Consider the following 19,848-nt stretch of genomic DNA (forward strand, 5'->3'; position numbering starts at 1 on the left):
GGTGGATTTTATGATTGTGCATCTTACTCTGAGTGATACCTAGAAGGCATATTCTAAGCTTTGGCTTTCTGGTAATTCTATGGAGTCCTCAGGCAAGATCTTATGAAGTTTTCCCAGAAATAACAGGGGGAAAAAAAGGATTACGGAATATATGCAGGAAGAATGCTTATGTTTAAAATAGCATCGTGAAGCAAATATATGTGGTGACATTTCACATATTACCTGGTTGTAGTAGTCACTTCTGTTAGTCATTTGCTTATCTGAATAGATCAAGCAAACAGCTTTAAACCAAACATGAATGCTGTCCTGTGATATGTGTGAATTTCACAAAAGAATTAATAGATTTACTCCCATTTTCACAAATTGTGCAGATCCTTAGAGGCCGCTTACATATCACGTGTGTTCATCAAGTATTTCAGGAAGAATGAAGGTACAAATAGAAACCAACATAGGAAACATGCTTTAAAAATAACCAGCTTCTTGCTGCTAAGAAAAGTCACTGGGCTTTTTGTGATTAGTTGATGAATCTGAAACTTACTAATGATAGATCTTTCAGTGGTGAAATTTAGAAGTTAAAATGTAAATTTAGAAGGAAAAATAGAGTGTAAGTAGTGATTCAATTGCCTCCTTTATATATAACATTCTCTGTTTCCAAATTTGTCTTAGTTTTCATGATACTTTTGTCATTATCACATGCACCAATTATCACTGGCTTATGGTTATATGAATTCAAATGCTGTACTGTTTGCAGGTATTCTTACCATGTGCCTTATCATCTCGACATTGTAATGAGGTCACTGAAAGGTACACACAGTTCTGACTTTGAGAGCTAAGCCAGAATAACTTGGTTATAAATGAATGGATTAGGAAAAAAAAACAACCCTATAGGGTTCTGATAATTCATTTTCTCATCTTGAAGGTACTCACTGGCTTCTCCTTCACTCCACAAAAACAAAACAAAACAAAAAAACAGTTTCCTTAGTAGAATCATCCACCAGGTCAGCAGATCACAGGGATTAGATGCAGTTTTTCACTGTCCTTATATGTGTTTGTGTATATACATAAGAGCTGATGCCACACAGCCACTTGTCTGTGAAGCTAATTAGAAGTTGCCTCTTTTCAGAGGCTGTATGGCCTGCTGTAGTATTTCTTTTTAGTTCCTAATCTTGGCTGAGGTCATGAACCAACACTGTAACTTCTTTGCATTTGAAAACCCCGGCACATCTAGGACATCCTTGTTTTAATTTCTGCTCTATGCCGCTTTAAGTCTTTGTCAAGAGGAGGAATGAGGTCTCTTTTTGGTGGGAGTTGTCTAATATTTGTACCACGCGCTGACTGATGGTGAACTCTGCTTACATCTGCAGGAGCTTGGCACCCAGAGCCTGGGCTACTGCACCAACTTCCAGGCGGTCCCAGGCTGTGGCATCAGCTGTAAAGTTGGCGGCGTTGAGGCTGTCCTGGGCATGGCCGAGGAGGGGCTGGGTGAGCTGGATGCCAGCAGGAGCAGGGACAGCAGCGTTCCTCTGGAAGATAACGCACTGATCGCGCTCCCTGAATCAGAAGGTAGTTCTGCCCAAGGGCTAATGCATCCTGCCAGACTAGGAACAGCAGAAAGATGGAGAGAGAGACAAAGAACACGAGGGACAAAAATAAGCCTTAATGAAAATTCAAACTCTCTTCTCCCCTACTCTCAATTGCTCTGGAATTCAGAAACCTAATTAAGGATCTGGATGCTACAGTGCTGAGTACTCCAAAAGTCTGCACAGTACCTAGGCAATAAGCCATAGTCAGCAAGGTCCCTTTTGGACAGAAGAATGGTCCAGCAGAGAGCAAAGTTTGACAATTAGCATGATCTTCTTACTTGGAGCAATTACCTTTAACATACGTTATCTTATTGCTACATTTATGTCCTACCTTTTAGTTCTGTAATAACTTGGACCTTTTGTTTTCTGTTTCAATATCTCTCAAGGCACTTAATTAAAAAAAAATAATCAGCAGGTGCACAATAAAAGTTTCAGTGCGTAATGTTTTTGATTTAGCCAACAAATTTATTTTTGTTTCAGGCTCTGTGAAAGGCACTTTGATCTTTGTTATTGTACGAGAGAAAGAATACATATTGAAAGCCTTCTTTAAGAAGCTCATCAATTCTCTGAAGACTGTGTCTCTTCTGACCTTTTTGAGAAAGCTATTAGAAGAATTAAATGAAATAAGAACTTTAATCATCAGAACTGTGCCATGTGTGAATGGTGTTGATGTAATAGCTTCTCTCTTGCTTCAGATGGCTTTTGTGAAGTTGGATTGACTTCTTAATGAAGAGCTCTCCATACTGTTTCATTGTTTGTTAGAACAAAACTACTTTTTTTGTTACCAAAAATAGCCTTTATATTTGAAAGTTGTTAGTTGTGAGAACAATGGGGCGTGACATTTAGGAAATGTGCACGCTGCACTTATCCAGGAAAACAATGCGAACTCACAGAAGCAAATATGTGCAAATGCTTCCATTAAGTTCATGACACAGTTCTGTGTATAAACAGGCTCAGAAGTGAGTCTTGAAGGAGGAAAGTTTTGTGAGGCTGTCAGCAGGTAGTGGCTATGCGTTAGGGTTTGGCCATGACAGCAGCACTTCAAATAAGCCTCATTTCATTTGATAAGCCCCCAGATGAAGCGTCTTGGATGTGGCCATTCCCAGTCAAAGACTCACACAAAAGAAAACCTCTGCGGAGTGTTTCAATAGCTAGTGCAGCCTGAAACTGTAGTTCTCAAACATAATGTCTCTGGCATGTCTCCTTTTTGTAAGTCTCTCATTTTTCTTTTCTCTCTCCACGAAGGTCCGTCAGCTTCCCACGTGTACTCGGTGCTGATTGGAAATCGCGAGTGGATGCGGCGCAATGGCTTGCACATCGCAAATGATGTAAATGATGCAATGACAGACCACGAAACCAAAGGACAGACTGCCGTATTAGTGGCTATAGATGGTAACTGCTGCTCTTTGGAGAGACTTAATCAATGTCAAATGATTCTACCATGGAAAGGATAAAAACAAAGTGAACCAAGTCATTGGTAACTTAGTGTCAAGCGACTACTACTACTTATTATTATTACTTCCAGTATTTATATAATAATACAATATATATATATACTATATATATAATGATACAATTATGATATTATAATATCACAATAATTTATAATGTTATAAATAATATTTGCTTTCAGTGTTTAAAGATCTTGTTGGGTAATTTTTAATTTAAATTTTCATTTCTGAACCTCCTGCTTCCAAAAAGCAGTGCTGGTGCAGGGTGTGCAACCACAAACTGATGTCCCACCCAGACTTTACATCACTTAAGGATTTCAGGTTGACCCATTGCATTACTATCTCAAAATACTTCATGAATAAACGTGGGAGTTCATTAGATTGTTCAAGTATAAAAGAAATGCTAGATTAGTCTAAATGAGTTTTTCCAGAGGGCTTCTGTTCTGTGCCACACTGAAAGGGATCCTAGACAACACCTTAATACGAGAAGCTGCTGTAATGGTGATAGATTTCCAGTGCACCTGTGATCTTGATTTGGGGCCTCTGAATTAATCAGTGAATAAATAATCTTGATGTGCCCACAGAGTAATTTTCAGAGGCCTTTGCATGTCTCCCCTGGGGCTCTGTCAGGGTCCAGCAAAATCAAATGCTGAAAATCAGGATCCTTGGAGTTCCTGTTGTTGGTAGTGATAGTGACCAGGGAAACTGGGGACTGAAACCTTGTTACGGCCTTACTTTTGAAAAGGTACCTTGCAATGATAAAACAGCATGGGATTTTTGTAAGTCACGTGAAGAAAACACGGAAATGCCTTTCAGTCGATGTGTTGGAAGTTGGGCACAGCATTCCTGTAGAGAAGTAATTAATTGTGATAGAGATCCAACCCTGAAAGATTAGGGGATATAAAAACAAATGCACTGCGTCCTGGAGGAATAGCTTCAGCACCTGACCTGGGCACAAAACATTCTCTGGCCCTCAATCATATTTGTCCAGGCCATAAAACCTATCAGTTGGGCATGTTTAAAAGCCACCCCCTTATTTTCCCCTATTTTCCCCTTCTTCCTGGTCCAGGAGTTTTATCAAAGGAACCTATTGTTAGATCTGGAACAGATAAAAGAGAGGTGTGTGTGTGTGTAAGAAAGGGGCCATAGCTTAGAAAACTTCAGATGGTGGTTCGGGCTTCTGAAAGCCAATCCTGCTCAGAAAATGTTGCTTTACAAGCCACCGTGGTGTGATGGAGGGAAAGTCCTACTCTTTTGTTGTCCCTTTGCTGCCCAAAGCTGTTTTTAACGCAGGATGTCTCTTTGTGAAGGTGCCCTGTGTGGAATGATTGCCATAGCAGACACTGTCAAGCAGGAGGCAGCCCTTGCTGTGCACACGCTGAAAAACATGGGAATAGACGTGGTGCTGATAACAGGAGACAACAGAAAAACTGCAAAAGCCATTGCTACTCAGGTACCTTTTTGCGTTTAAAAAAAAAAAAGTGTGATGGGCTTCCAAGGATCTGCTTGTTCCAGTGCGTTGGGAGTAAGCAGAGTTTCCCTGGATGTGTTAAAGAAAGGTTAACTTCTGTTGAACTGGACTGAAAATCAGGTGGAGTTGTAGGGCATGGTAAAGTCCAGCGGCTGCACTAAGACCTCAGTGAAGACAAGCATTCAGTGCTGTCCCCAGTAAGGGAAGTTGGGATCTGGAAGTTGGGATCGTATTTTAATTCCCTCTTTCATCTTTGCGTTCAGTTGTTTTCAAGTGCTTCCCCACCCCACCTTTCTTTGTTACGGGAAGAAGTTTTTCAGAAACAGACTTTGATTTATGGCTGCGGGCACCCAGGTGAAGTTTTCAAAGGAACTTACTCTGTGCCAACCCACGTTTTCACTGAAATTTTGTCACTTACTTCCTTTCCAATGGAAAAATGGGGAGCTACTTTTCAAATGTTACTTTTTGAAACATAAAAAGATAACTTCTACCTCTTGTAGTGAAAAGCTGATCTCTACCTGATGAAGCAGCCTGACCAGGGGTGTTATCACGGCCCTCTTTAGTACACCCACCTCTGTTCTGTTCTCCAACTGCAGCACTAAGCTATTGGTTAAGCATCTCCAGGTTAGTTGAGGTGTGGACAGGTGAATTTATCCAGCCATCTACTTTCTTTTCAGTTTCCCTGAGACTTGCATATTTAGGTTGATGTGTGTTTTCCCTAGTGTAAGTGCCTGATGACTCTGATGTGTGCCAGGGGCAGTGTGTGGTTTGCCCGCCTCTCTGTGGTAATGATGAAGGGGACTGTAATCAATCCCTTTTTTACACCAAAAACATGTTGGTCATCAGCTTTCTGTGCCACTTGCAAGTGTGGCCTTGACCAGAATTAGTTTGGGTGTTTGTTTTTCCCTAAAAACAGCAGGTGGCCTTTCCTTTTGGCATGAAGCATGTCACCAACAAGCACGTGTTTCTTTCTCTGTACGTAGGTTGGGATCAAAAAAGTCTTCGCTGAGGTTCTTCCTTCTCACAAGGTTGCAAAGGTCCAGGAGCTCCAAAACGAGAGGCGGAAGGTTGCAATGGTTGGTGACGGAGTCAATGATTCCCCTGCACTAGCCAGGGCTGACATTGGAATCGCGATTGGAACGGGCACCGACGTTGCCATTGAAGCAGCAGACGTTGTTCTCATCCGAGTGAGCACTACGGTTTTGACCTGGCTTCTTTCATCACTTTGTTGCTCTTCTTTTTAGCTCGGTGTTCTGAAGACTGCGTGTGGAAACCTTTCGATGCTTTTCTGTCTTGCAGAACAACTTGCTAGATGTTGTTGCCAGTATTCACTTATCAAAGAGAACAGTACGAAGGATACGGATAAATCTGATTCTTGCCTTAATCTATAATCTGCTTGGAATACCAATAGCAGCAGGTGGGTGGCTGCTGGAGCTCAGCCTGAGGAAGACAGCAGCAGTGCTCAGCTCTGTGGTGTCTCTTGCAGGATTTCCTGCTCAAGGAACTGAAAAGAGGTTCCTGAAGCATCTAAGCCTTGGCAGAGGGAGGGAGGACAAAATATATACGTTTATAGATGTTTATGTTGGTAGAAGTCTATATTCTCCCAATTTTAAGCTCTTATGAGTGAATTCTTATATGTTAAAAAAAAATAAAAAAATAAAAAAGCTCTTATTTTACATAGCAGTACATGGGGATCAGCTTTAGTATATTTTAAACCACCTCTCATGAGAGAGATCATCCCACTTCTTGGTGCTCGCTCTTTTATTCAGCCTGAACTGCACATTTTCTCTCATACTGTTTAGATTCTCCGTGCTTCTGTCAGACATCTTCTCATGCTCCAAATTCCAACTTAAAACTTACTTTTAGCAGTTCTCTTTTTCTTTGTCAGTAAGTTCTCCCTCGTTTGCCTGGCTGTTGCTTTGTCTTCCTATCGCTTTTGCTTTTTTCATATGTGCAGAAGGGACAAATAGGCTCACCTTGTGGCTGCAGTCTTGTAGCTGAATCTGTGCAAAGCCCAGCCCTTGCAACTGAAGGGAAATATTTAAAACTAAGTAAATACATGTTTATCTGGTTGTGTTTCTAGAGGTCTCAATAAGTCACGTTGCTCTGTTCTGTGATACGTAGGGACAGAAATGTTTGCAATGGGACAAGCTGCCCTGGCTGATGTCCATATGCTCTTTTGCTAGGTGTGTTCATGCCCGTCGGCCTCGTGCTTCAGCCTTGGATGGGATCAGCTGCGATGGCAGCCTCCTCTGTGTCCGTCGTGCTGTCCTCCCTGCAGCTGAAATGGCAAGTGGGCTTACACTGAGCAACTGGGGGGCTGTCAGCAGCTCAAATGAGACAGTAGTTTGGGCTTTGTATACCTAAAAACACCTGACAGCCCTTTAGCATGGGGCTGTTGTGTCTAATTCTTGGCTCCAAAAGAGATGGATGTCACTATCATGAACACACCCAGACTTAAGACTATATTGAGTCTTTAATTATCAGCTGAAGTACTGAGTGGATGCCACAAGGGCAGCTGTGTTGGAGACTGTGAACCAAGTTCAGTACCAAGGGAGGTAATGATTGGTGCTGTTCTTGCTGTGGATATCAACCGAACAAATAATTCAAATGAGAGTTCTTCATAAAGTATCAGTAAATGATTTTTGAAAGACTTGCACCTGCTTTTATTATTTAGTCTTTTTAATTTAGCCAAGGAGAAAAAGAGAAGCAAAATATGTTTTTTCTTTTGGCCCTTGCAGCTGGTGAAAGCATCCTGCTTTTCTTTTATTGGAAGTGAGTGACTGTTTGAAATGTAACAAGATTTTTCAAATTCTATTAAATTTTATTCTACATTTTTTGGGTGCAGTTGCAATGGAACTAGTTTGAAGAGCTTTGTGAACACGCATCTTTTTAAAATCAAAATTTTTAGAGTTTCTGAAATTAGTCCAAACCGCCAAATGTTTCTACTGTAGCTTGGGCCTTTTGTAGTGTACAGTGCAGTGTCAACTAATGTAGGAAATCTGTTACTGCATCATGATTCTGATCCTGTGAATGCTCAGTGAGATCACAGTCTCGAATAAAAACCTCATTTTGAGAGACCTTCTTGTTTACAGTTTGAACTGTTGTAATGCCATGTGATCACCACTCTTAGCCATTAATATTTTGTCTGAAGTGCAGATAGCAATCAGGTTATGAGAAGTTTCTGACTTATTGTAATGCCAAAGTCACTTCCACACATTGACCTCTTGATATTAAATGTCTTTTCTCTCTCTCTTCTTAGTTATAAGAAGCCAGACACAGAAAGTTACGAGGCACAAGCTCAAGGCCGCATGAAGCCACTGACTCCTTCCCAAATCAGTGTTCACATTGGGATGGATGATAGGAGGAGGGATTCATCCAGACCCGCTCCCTGGGATCAGATCAGTCAAGTCTCTCTCTCTTCTTTGACTTCAGACAAGCTGCCCAGACGTAATGGCTTTTTTGAGGAGGAAGGGGACAAGTGGTCGCTGCTCATGAACGGCAGAGATGAAGAGCAGTACATCTGAAGCACCGTGTTCTTAGTGCTGCAGGAAACATCCCAGTGACGAGAGGAGCTGAGTTATGCCATCAAGATCTTCAAGGTTATAAGCAAAGTTGTTACTTCAGCTCACAAAACGACTGCAACTCAGTCTGGTGTTGAGTTGTATGGGTTGTGGATTCCTTCAGGCCACCAGTTACGTCCAGTCACTGAAAGAATCTGGGGCTCTGTAGTGAACTGGCTCCTTTGCACACCGCAAATACTGAAATAATGTAAAATTTCAGAGTTTAATGGAGTTTCTCTCTTCTGGACTGCTTGCTGGGCACCAAATTTCATACTTTTCACTGTTTTTAACTTTATTCTTTCAAGAGTACGTGAAGCAAAAATATTTTTCAGAGCTTCCAAGTACTAATTTCTCTGTCCAAGTGAAAATATCCATGGCATAAGGAGCTCTGTGGTTGGAAGCTGTATTTTTAAGCAGAATCCTAACTAGTCACACTACTGTGAGAGCACTTTATACTTAGGATTCGTGTGCATCTTATTGGACCAAAAATGCTTCAGTGTTTCACTGACTGCGTTTACAGATATTCCTGTTTGGGACAAACTCCTTAAAGTCACTAGGAATATTCCGTTCTTAATGCAATTCCTGGTCCAAGTTAGCACAGCAGTTTCCTGTGGATACCTTGCAGAATCCCTTGACGTCCTGGACAATTGGACAGTTGGCTTGTTCTTCCCTCGGACTGGGTGAAGAATTTATGTGAAGGAGGTATTTACCATGGAGTGACTGAAAGCAGGACTAGGTCTGATGTCGGTGTGACTCCAGCATGGCTGGATGGAGCAAGTTCGTTGCATGTTAAGACCAGTTTGTGTGTTGATTAAAATGGAGTCAAAAGGTTAAATGGGACGTGGTGGAAAAGCAGCCTTAAAATGCAGGACTTCTACTTAACTGCAGTGTAATTTACTGTTTCTGATGACAGAAGGGCTTGAGCTAAAAAGATCTGCAATAGCTTGAATTTGAATGCAAATGGGTTTTCATGTTTTGAATTGGTTTTAATTTTCATCTTTTCTCTAGTTTAATAAGAAATGAAGGTGCTGAACAAACGTTTTTCACTTTAACCTCTTTACCAAAGCTGGCAGTAACTTTGTCACTCTGAATGTCACATTTTACCCTTAACACCTTTTGGGATCAGTCAGGGCAATCGACTGCTTCAGTGCGCTGAATCTGGTCCCGTGGTGCTGTGCTGCTGGACTGTGGGACTCTGAAGCAAGCAGACCAGAGTTTTATGATCTGGTTTAAGAGGTGAAAGAACAGAAATTACTGTGCTGAGCAATGTGAAGTAAGCATTTAATTTCACTGACTTACATATAGGACTGTTTCCCGTGGGGGTTCAAATCCTGCTCCTCTTAATGGTTTTTGTTTTTACAAGTCAGGAAGAAGCCTCTTCCTAAAGCATCAGGCAGGTCTTCCCATTCTCTCTTCCTCTTATGTTTGAGCTGTCCTTGGAAAACATCAACAGCATTGCCTAAAATATAATTACGAATCTGTTTTAAAACTGTAAAATGTCTTTATATGCAGAGATTACTTTCACAGCGTGCACTTTTCAAACATGCCACAGGTGCCTACGGATGGCCCTGTGGGGAAGGTGGTCTACTGGTTCACTACGTTGTGTTTTCTTACCAGTGCTTACAGTAAAAAATCGGTGTTTTTTTTTTTTTGCGTGTCTTGGTTTTTGTTGTTGTTGGGTTTTGGAGGGGTGCACCAAAAATAAAGTGATAGACTGCAGCAGAACCAAGGCTTACTTGATTAAATTGTTGACTTGATCACCGCTTTCTGGAACTTCAGACCAGTCTGCTGGCTAGAGTAGTCTTCTGATTATTAATGCAACACATCTGAAAGATAGTTTAAGCCAAAAATCACGTTATACACACATCCAAAATTATGGTGATGGGTAAGAGATTTTGTGACTGCTGATTAGAGTGACTGCTTTGAGATCTAGTTCAGGCAGAGTAAGCAGAAAAAAAGACAATTACTCCGTGCATTGAGGCAGGTAAGGTTGTAAGCATGCTGAAGGGTGGAATTAGAATCCCAAATCGTCCTGAGAAATCGGACAGGACTGACAAATGTTGCAGAGAGGACAGAGAGGAATTAAAGGTCAGCCTGGCAGGAGAAAAGGTCAAGTAGTTGTCTTGTGCTTGTTTTGTGACCCGTTCTAGCAGTGCTGTGGTGCTGTAAAGTAGACACATACACAGAGGTGCGTAAAGGTTGTCACCTACATGACATAAAACAACTGTTTGGCTCTGGTGAGGGATCAGCTGGAGCTGCAGCTCTGGTTTTGTATGCCACGCTTGTTAGGAAATGTTGTAGACAGTTCAGAAAAGAGCAACGAGACTTAGGAGAAGTCTAGAAAATGTGCGAACATAAGGACCTGAGAATAAGAAACGTAAGCAGGTAAGTCCTCAGCTCAGTGCCCTGGCTGCTCACCCATACACCACACACCTCCCTTTTCCCAGGATTAAACATTCTGATGGACTGGGGAGCACGGAGAGGCTTTTCAAATCCCAATTGTTGTCTTCAGTGTCTAAATTCTGCACATTCCCCTGGCGTGACTCAGGTGCTGCAGATCTGAGCCTAAACGTTGATTTATCTGATGATAAACCAACACACAGGAATGTCACAGCCGTGCTGCAGGGGTGACATTATTTTCTCTAAATCTTTGCTGCTGTCTAGTTATTTTGCCTTGGAAAAAGTAGTGAGTCTTTGCCTGTATATATTTATAGATATATTTATTAACACAGAAGACACTTAGAGGATAAGTTGCTGTTGCTTTGGTTTCCATGGGATTCTTAGTGCAGCAGATCCGTAGTGTTTCAGTGATGGTTTCCAACCATTTTCCTCCTCTTGCTATTGTTTTGCATAACAATGTTGGTGCCCTGAGTTCAGGGAAAAGAAGCGATTCCCTTGGTGTGATCTCAGTTCTGTGCAGGCTGATCGCATCCTCTGCGTGACTAAACAGTCTTAGAGAGATGGGATTCTCTCTGAATGGGCTCGTGCGTGAGGAAAACAAATGAGTAGGCGGCGAAATAATACGGTGGAGTGCGGGATGGTAAATGAGATGACGCTGAGATGTCCGGTTTAATTTCCTCTACTAAGACACCACCACCAAGCATGCTGGTTTTCAGTGGAAACCATCTGAGAGCCACAACAAAAGAAGTGAAGGGCAAAGCGTCCTGCTTGTATGTGAGTCCCAGACAGGTACAAAGGCAGGAGGAGGGAGATGATTCCTCTGCTTGTCTCGAGTTAAAAGCACCGGGGCTTTGCAGGCAAGCACAGCCCAGCTGCAGGCTCTCTGAGCAATGATCTGATTTTCACGAGCTGTTCATGCACAAAAGGATCATTTCTGGAGTTTCCCCAGGTAAAGGGGAAGGGATTTGGCATGAGGAGGTGTGCGTTTTGTTTCCTCGCCTGGGCGTTCAGCTGCCCCAGGCTAAGGAAACTCCCCTGGGAGATGTGTGCTGGTTATTATCAGCGTGTGCTGGTTATTATCGGTGAGTGCAGCAGCCCAGGTGGCTGCGTGGCCCTGGCTGGGGCTGTGCCACCTGGAGCCAGCACCCCACATCGCAGGGGACCACGAGATGTCACTGCAGGCTCGGCCCGAGGCGGAGAATCCCCTTCATCTGCAAAGCATCTGAAAATCCAGCTCAGTCAGTGCTCGTTGACTCATTAGCCACGAGGGGAAGGAAAATGCAAAGGGGGCAGCTTAAGTCGAAGAATACAGCGTGCCTAAGATTTTGGGTTGACTTGACATTATCTAGCTGGGGAACAGAGGATTTCAGGCAAGCATTTACTTGCACGGAGCTCTGAATTGCTACCTTGGTTGTATTATTTGACAGCTCCGCATGTGCTGTCTGCTAAAATTATTGTTAGCTTCCTTTTCTTTTTTTTTCCCTTTGACAAGCTGCAATGTAAGGAGAGGAGCAGAGCTGCAGGAAGGCTGAGCGTCCTGTCCCCGGCTGCGTGCTCAGCACCAACCCACGCCTTCAGGCAGAAATTTGAGCTCCCCAGGTACCCGAGGGTGCAAGACTTCTTGTTTGGTTGGCTTCTGTTTTACGCAGAATCATAATTTGGGTGAAGTCACACCAAGCCCAAATGTAAATCCTTTTGAAATCAGTCAGTGGCTGACTGTCGATCCTGCTGTCAGTCCTTTTGAGTCGGAGGCACGTGCTCAACGCTCCTCAGCTGCACCTCTCATGGGAGTTATCACACAAATGTAGGCATAAATCTGAACATTTGAGGCCTACAGGCACTCACAGATGGCTTCTCTAAAAAGCAAATAGATGGGCTGGTTTTGAAAGAAGTCCACCAAACTACTTGTCCTTCACCGTCATCTCTTTTTTACCCCGAACAGAGTGTGGGACATGGGACAGGGGCTGGATATGCACAGTTGAGAGCATCACCCAAGCCTCCTTTGGTTATAGGATGGTTGGTTTCAGCTTTTCTTAAAGCAAGTTGCTTTAAAATTCACATTTCTCGATCTACTTCTGTTATATTTTTCGGCATTTCTGCTCTTTGGGGGAATGCATTGCCATGCCCTGTCCCCATCGGGCTACCAGCAGGCAGGAGGAGTCCTGCTCTCCTGTTGAGACCTCCTCCGGCACCGTTCCCTTATTATGTTAATAATACAGCAGATTTTAATTGCATCTGATGAGGGGTCCGCTCCTCCCTACACCTTCATCACACTCAAGCCTGTGGATTTAATGAGGTCCCTTGAGGGACACGGTGCGATCCTCCTCAATTCCCGGCGTGTCAGTGCGGTGGTTTGTAGGGCTGAGCATCTCCAGCACGAAGGGCAGGGGATTTGGGGTTTGCAGGGAAGGTTGGTGTGGTTGTGGAGGCTTTCCTGGCAGGGAGGGAGACTTGGCCATGCACAGGGCACATCCCCAGCGTGCTCACATCCCTTGCAAGGGTTAACGTTATTCGGAGACAGCTCTGCATTGCAGTTGCAAATCCGAGGGGCTGGGAGCAACCTGCCGAACAGGAAGCGGCTCATTAAGCCCATACTGTCACCGATTCATAGGAGACAACATAATTACTGTAATTATGGCAGGTACCTGCTGCAGAGTTGCCGTTTGTGTCGGGAATTTTATCCTCTCTGTATGGCAGGAGGATTAAAAAAAAAAAAAACAAAAAAAAACGTACAGCTGCCAATATATTCGTGCCACAAGTAACTTGCTCAGAGGCTGTCGTTTGGTTGTTCTGCTTGTAGAAAACGAAGGTTGAGCCTTCTCCATCTTAGGGATGAAGCAGTGGTAGGGAAGGAAGGCTTCTGGGTGCTGTGCTGCTTTCCTCATGCCAAGCAGGGAGGCAGGTTTTGGCTGTAAAGGTGACCTGGCCAACGCCACCCTGGTCAAGGTCAAGTTGCAGTAAGAAAGTCTACACCAGCAGCATTTGTGCTAAGCAATTCGGATAAATATAAGGCAGTAGAAACGTGAGCTTGCTCTTGAGCAATCATCAAAGTAATGAGAGAAAGCCCTGAGATAAAGGGGCTTCACAGCAATAAGACATCAGACCTTTTCCACGGGGAAAGTGTTGGTCGTGTTTTGCATGAGGCTGAACCACGGCAGGGGCTGAGTGGCCTGAGCAGTGCCTGCCCCAGCAGGGAGCAGACGTTTTGTGCTACAGCCCTGCTTGGCTGGTTTGTTTAAAAAAATAAATAAATAAAATAATTTAAAAGGGGACCTTAAAAGAGCTCACTTAGCTTCGTAAAAGCACATGAACAAACTGAACAGCTCACCAGCAGACAAAGCATTACTCTCTGATTCAGGCACGGATCATTCCTTCTCCAACAGCTTCTTCCCCTCTCCATCCTCACCGGCTCTTGAAGCATTTTCGGTGTCATTCTTGGATGAATAAGTCAGAAAAGAGACACGCTGGAAAGGCCTCTAATAAACCTGAAGGGTAATGAAAGGAGCAGATGAAAAGTTCTGCCAGAGCATTTGCAATACCCGAGTGTTACATTTACCCGTCCGCGCTAATGACAGTGCTGGCTGTGAGTGCTGCCCTTCCACTTACTTCTTTAGGAATTAAAACACTTGTGAGAGATGGCAGCAGGTGTAATGAGAACGACTGCACCTATCAGCAACGCTGTCCTCGTTCGATCTCCTGTGCTGCATATGTGCGTGTTTGGTGCTGCAAGTGGCCACGGTGTTTTTGTAATGAATCCCCCAGTTTGGCAAAAAGAAAGCAAAAACCAACAGCCCAACCAAAAAAAAACAACAAACAAACAACAAACAAACCCCTCTTCTGCCTTACTGACAGAGAGAAAAAACCTCCTTGCAGTCTGTGAAGTTTGGGATGTGCCTGGTCAGATCAGCAGGACTCGGGTGTAGTATCGAGGTGTGACTGGGGCTGATGTAAGTCAGATTTGGTAGGGTTTTTTCTTCCTAGAACCTGGAAGAAATAGCCATGGTCCCTCTGCAGGTAAGCTTTAGGCAGGATGTGCAGTAAATCCCGTGCACTCTTACTGTGCCAAACCCTGAGCATGTTTGCAGGGTCTCTTCACAAATTTCAGACCTGTAAATCCTCGACACAAAGATCAGTGGGGCAGTGGAGCAGGAGCATGGGAAGGAATCTTAAACTGCCTGGTCTGAATAACCGTAATTATTTCATTTGGCTAATAGCAGCCGAGAGTCACGGGGAACAAAGACAACTGCTTATCTCCCAGTAACTCAGCAGTGACTGTGAGAGTGCTTTTTATTGGCGTGATCATACATTTCCCTTGTCTGATGTTTACAGCTCTCATCTATTAGCCCAGAGAAAGGTTGCCTGCCTTACCCTCTCCTGTGCTTTGAAAGCAATTCCACACAAATGATTTCTTAAAAGAAGGTGTTTCTAATGAGGCAGGATGCTTTGGAAAAGAGGAGGCTGGCTGAGCTTTCTTGAAATACAAAGGAGACCTAGGCAAGACCTCTGGGCTGTTTATCCAAATAGTCAATACCCATGTGCTGGATGAGCCGTTCTCTTTGGCTGGTAATGTTTTCTTTCATCTTAGGTAAGTTTCTCTTCTAAAATATTGGCACGGGATGCCCGTGACACCACTTGGAGAAGGAATGGCTAGCTCTGGTGTGACAAGTGGCTGCAAAGAACTGCAGAAAGATGTATCCACCTGGTTTTGTGAAGGGAACGCTACAGCTCTTAGACTGCAGGTGAAACTCTTTCACTGCTTCGTGCGTGGTGCAGCTCCCATTTCCCTCTGACTTCATTGGCATTTGGCTGAATCCCAGTTCCTTCCAAAGATAATTAATTGCAGAGCAGCTATCCTTGTTAGTGGCATTCAGCCCCCACTGAATTTACCACAAAAAGCAATTAGCAAGGACTTGGTGGGTGGTTTTCCTACAGAAAAACCTTGGCTTGGCTACAGGAACCAGCATTTCCCATGGCCACAGAAAGCTGGAGAAGGCATTTCAGCCACAAAACCGCACATGGACGTCCCGTTTCTGTGTCCACATCAGATGTCCTCTTCCCACCACTGCTGGCCCTGTGCTGAGGAGTGCAGGCACCGTGTTGGGATCACACATCCTCCAGGGCTACACCTTTCACCTTCACAGAAGATCTTGCTTGTCCCTGCACCTACAAGCTGAGAGCTGGGAAGAGGTCATGAACATCCACCAGCATTTACCAGCTTCTCTCCAAGTCTCTTCATGGCTTCACTGCCACGATGAGCACCGCAGGCCTTCTTCAACACTCACGGGCACACTGAAGAAATATCTTTATGGGTGACCACCCACTTTGCTTCAGAAAGCGTTTGCATGGCTGTGCCCTTTTTGAATGAGTTGCTGCCCTGGTCTTTCCAAGGTGGCATCATCTCCCCATGGCATGGCCAGGCCTGGAGGATGCCTGCCTGAGAGCTTCAGGGCATCCACCTGCATGTTCACTGGAAACACTCAATGTTTCTGAAATACTTTTAAAACTCTCTTTAAGGATGAAAATAATACTGAGAAAAAAACAGTGCTGTTTTTAGGCCATGCCTAAGCCCTGCTAGAATCTCTCTTTATCTTGGCCCAAGGTTACTCTTAGTTATTTGAGAAAACCCATAAAATGTAGTAAGATCTGAGCTACGCTATATTTTGAACTGTGTCATGGGACAGCTACATGGCACGTGGACTACTGGTGCAGCCTTATTGCTGATGTAGTATCTTGCCATCTGGACCTTCCCTCACTTGTAAATAGTTGTCTTCTGGCTGTGCTTTGGGCAGGATAACTACAAGCTCTTTAACAACTACAACAGCTACCCACAGTATCCAGGATATGTAGCCAGCTTCCAGCCTGGCTCCTTGCAAGCCTGTTGGGGTACGGCTTCCACCTCTGCAGCTCTTCCTTTTTGTAGACTGGTTGGGCATGCTTTTCAAATCCTCAAGAGCTTGGCTGATAACATTCAGAAGCCAACTCCTTTATTAAAATTAAAAAAAAAAAGGCCTATGCTGGGCCAATGCAGTAAAATGTAAATAGCCCAACATAATCCCGCACCAACAATTTACAGTTCAATACAAGAGGTCTGTTTTTTCCAGCTCCCCGAAGGCTGTGCCTGGCATGTTTAAAAGCAAGAGGGTCATTTTGTCTCTCACTGCTGTTTCCTTCTGGCCAGCTCTGGGGAATGAGAGAAAAACCATATCACGGATCATCTCTCACTTTGATTGCAATTGCAGCACTGGATATTTGGATGCTGTGATGATGAATACGGTGAGGCTGCCTGGTGAGGTAAACTGGAAAGTGGATTCTCATTATGAACAATAACTAATCAGTGAGGGGGGACAGAATTACTGATGGCATCCAGCACAGAAACACAAACACTGGGGGGGTTGGTTAGGACTTAATCATCCAAATGATGAGTGTTTATTGTCACCAGGGTCACGCTGCTGCCTTTTCTTTTTGTGGACAAACCATGGAGCTGGTTTTGACGTTGGATGTCCCTCTTGGTTCAGATGTCCCTCTGGCATGGGAGGATTTTCACAGTGCAATGACTGCAATCTGCAGGATTTCTCTGATGGATTTTTAAGTGCTAGAAAACTTCTAGCGCCTTGGAAGGGGCTGGTTGGCTGGTGCTCAGCACCAAACTGCTGCCAGCTGCAGAACTTGGTTGAAAGAGAATTAAGGTTGCTCTTACCTTTAAGGTCACATCCTTAAAGGCAAATGCCTCTTGTGTATTGGAGTCTTCCCTTGCCCAATAGCCCAAGTCTCTCTTTCAAACATGTTCCTGGCCCCAAGAAAGCTTCTGGATGTGACCATCTGTGAGCGAAGGGAGGATGCTTGAGAGCATGGTAAAATGGGCAGAGTCACAAAAAATGCTGTCTGGCGTCTCAAAGCCCTGCAGAGAAACAAGCAGAAGCCATGGCTGTGCAGCCTCAGCATTACAGTAGGCCCCAAAGGCCTGCCCTGACCTGAGAGGAAAACGGAGTCCTTTGGTTATTTTTTTGCACACTGTTCATTATATGACCCCTCAGGAAGCAATCTTAATTCCTGCTGGAAAAAAAAAAAAAAAAAAAAAAAAAATTCTGCAAAATTATCAAGGCACTTCAAAATGGCTGCAAACGCCTACAACAGTCTAAAAATATGCACCAATGGCAATGTGTGCTGCACCAGCTATTGTCTCTGTACTTGAGGTTGTGAACTGATACTTTCATATGCCAGCACTCAACAGAGTGGCCCAGCACCACTACATACAATGCAAATCATTTCAGCAGCCAAACATTGCATATATTTCTCACTGTTTGCTGTTCGGCAGCAAGTAGGCACATTATGAGGAGAGTTATCCTGGCTGGAGCTGTTGTCTCCTTGGGTTTTCCTGGCCATGGCCTCGCTGTGGTCACTGCCCTGTGTAGTGTCCCAAAACCCAGGGTCAGCCCTCTGAGAGATGTGTTCCTGTTGTATCCTGTTCCTTCAGTAAGGCCTTTGGCACTGTCTCCTGTAAGATTTTTGAAGATGGATACCAGGCCAGGGGCAGTGGGTACCCAGGGGCAGGCAGGAGGCTCCCTCTGAGCACCAGGCAGCACTTCTGTGCTGGGCGGGTGGCTGAGCACTGGCCCAGGCTGCCCAGAGAGGCTGTGGGGGCTCCTCCTGGCAGAGCGGCACAAGGCGCCTGCACGGGGCCCTGGGCACCCTGTGCTGGGGGCCTGCTGGAGCAGGGCTTGGGGACGGGGCCTCCAGAGCTCCCTGACAGCCTCAGCCCTGCTGTAACTCTTTGACTCTGTGGATCCTAGTCCAGAGCTTAGGTTTATATTGTGGTTGCTGTTCTACCTGGACATCCAGACCTATCTGTGTCTCTCATGTCTGCCTGTTTCCTTCCCAGGTAAACTGCAGCACTCTGGGCAAGGACATTGGTGTGCCCCTGGGCTTCCAGGATGGCAACAGTATTCACCCAGGCCATGCACACTGGTAGCACAGACTGCTCATTTTCCAGCCTGTTACAGACACATTAGTCCTTAGTGCACAGAAGAGCCGTCGGATAAAACTGCTGGAGGGTGTCAGATGCTCAGCTGGTAGAAAGTGCTTGTGATGGGAGCTGAATCACAGATGTCTGTGAGAGAGGAGATGGAAACTGCGTGACATGTGGGAATAAGTATGCAGAGGTGGTGTAGCTATCTCCTCACCTGCTGTCCCCCAGTCAAATCTGGTTGGAGTAGGTTATAAATGCTGTTCTGTGAGGTTCTTGGATTGGATGCTAAAAATGCCAGGTGATTGTAAAGACTGGTTTCTGGCATTAAAATCCAGGATTGGTCCATTCCATCCATGTATATGAAGCCATGGCCATGTCCCGACTCCTGGCTCAGTTTGTGTCTGCCCGCGCCAGTCCTCCACCATCCCTGATGAGTGCACCAGGTCTGTGGGGCTGTGCTTGGAAGAGAACCCAGGAGGTGGGTGGTGCACTCCTGAGATGTTCTGCAGGGACAGTGAGGTGTGGGGATGTGAGACCAAGCACTGGGGAGCTGCTCCCCCTGCCATGAACCCACCAGCCAAAGATGCACACAAAAGCCCGCTGCCATCTCCAGAGCTAGTGCTGTGGGAAGAAAGTGGCTGTAGGGTTGAGCGAGCTGCGCCCTGGGAAGCAGGGGTCTCCTAGGGACTCCTGGCAGTTGTCACCCTTGGATTTTCAAGGCAGAAACCCCTGAATGGGCAGCATGATATGTGCTGGGTGGGAAGCATCCTGCTGCTTTTGAGCAGGGTGGTGCAGGGCTGTTGCTTCCCCATGGAGGGATCCTTGCAGGCCTTGTTATTTACACCTTCATCGGTTTACACAAATTCCTTCTCCCCATGCTGCTCCCTACCAGGGCCATGTCTGCTTTGCAGGGAGGGGGATGTATTTCAAGCTGTATCCACACTGTTAATTGTGTCTGTCTCCATCTATCCTTGATTACGTCTCCTCTTGGGGAGGTGTCCCTCCTTGGCTGCTCTGTGTGAAGAGTCAGGTCACGCAACTGTTTCTTCATCTCTTCATTACTGCACAGTATTAATGACTTTCCCTCGGGCTGCTGTTTGGGCTGCCTTTTTAAATTAAACCTAGCTGCAGGCTGCACAGATGCATCTCTGAGTGGTGCTGAGAAGAAAAGGCCACGTGTGTTGGTAGGATGCAAGTCCAGTAATAATCACTTGAAAAATGAAGTGTGTATATGGCAGGTGTGAAGCGACTGGGGAACTTAAAGCTTTCTCTGCAGTGTGACTTTGTGTGTCTGGGCTGCAGCTTGACATTGTAATGGAGCCTATAGGGAAAGTGGCTTTTTTGTGTGTGCTCACAAAAGAGGCACCTGCTTACTTTTGGTCTTACTCATTTCCTTCAGCCTGTAGTAAGGCAG

General features: G+C 44.8%; 1 protein-coding gene across 1 annotated transcript in view; it reads left to right on the plus strand.

The window, feature by feature from the left end:
* ATP7B (ATPase copper transporting beta) overlaps window positions 1–8,032 on the plus strand; it is a gene marked incomplete at both ends in the record, with an annotated part of 29,318 nt that extends 21,286 nt beyond the window's left edge. Inside the window, 7 exons of the mRNA XM_084300832.1 lie at window positions 1,365–1,563; window positions 2,829–2,975; window positions 4,345–4,487; window positions 5,489–5,692; window positions 5,805–5,922; window positions 6,692–6,794; window positions 7,768–8,032. Coding sequence (XP_084156958.1) covers window positions 1,365–1,563; window positions 2,829–2,975; window positions 4,345–4,487; window positions 5,489–5,692; window positions 5,805–5,922; window positions 6,692–6,794; window positions 7,768–8,032 — 1,179 coding nt within the window. The remainder of the gene's footprint in view (window positions 1–1,364; window positions 1,564–2,828; window positions 2,976–4,344; window positions 4,488–5,488; window positions 5,693–5,804; window positions 5,923–6,691; window positions 6,795–7,767) is intronic.
* Window positions 8,033–19,848: the final 11,816 nt, after the last annotated feature.

The sequence above is a fragment of the Netta rufina genome (assembly GCF_964035555.1).
Source record: "Netta rufina genome assembly, chromosome: 1".
Classification (NCBI taxonomy): domain Eukaryota; kingdom Metazoa; phylum Chordata; class Aves; order Anseriformes; family Anatidae; genus Netta; species Netta rufina.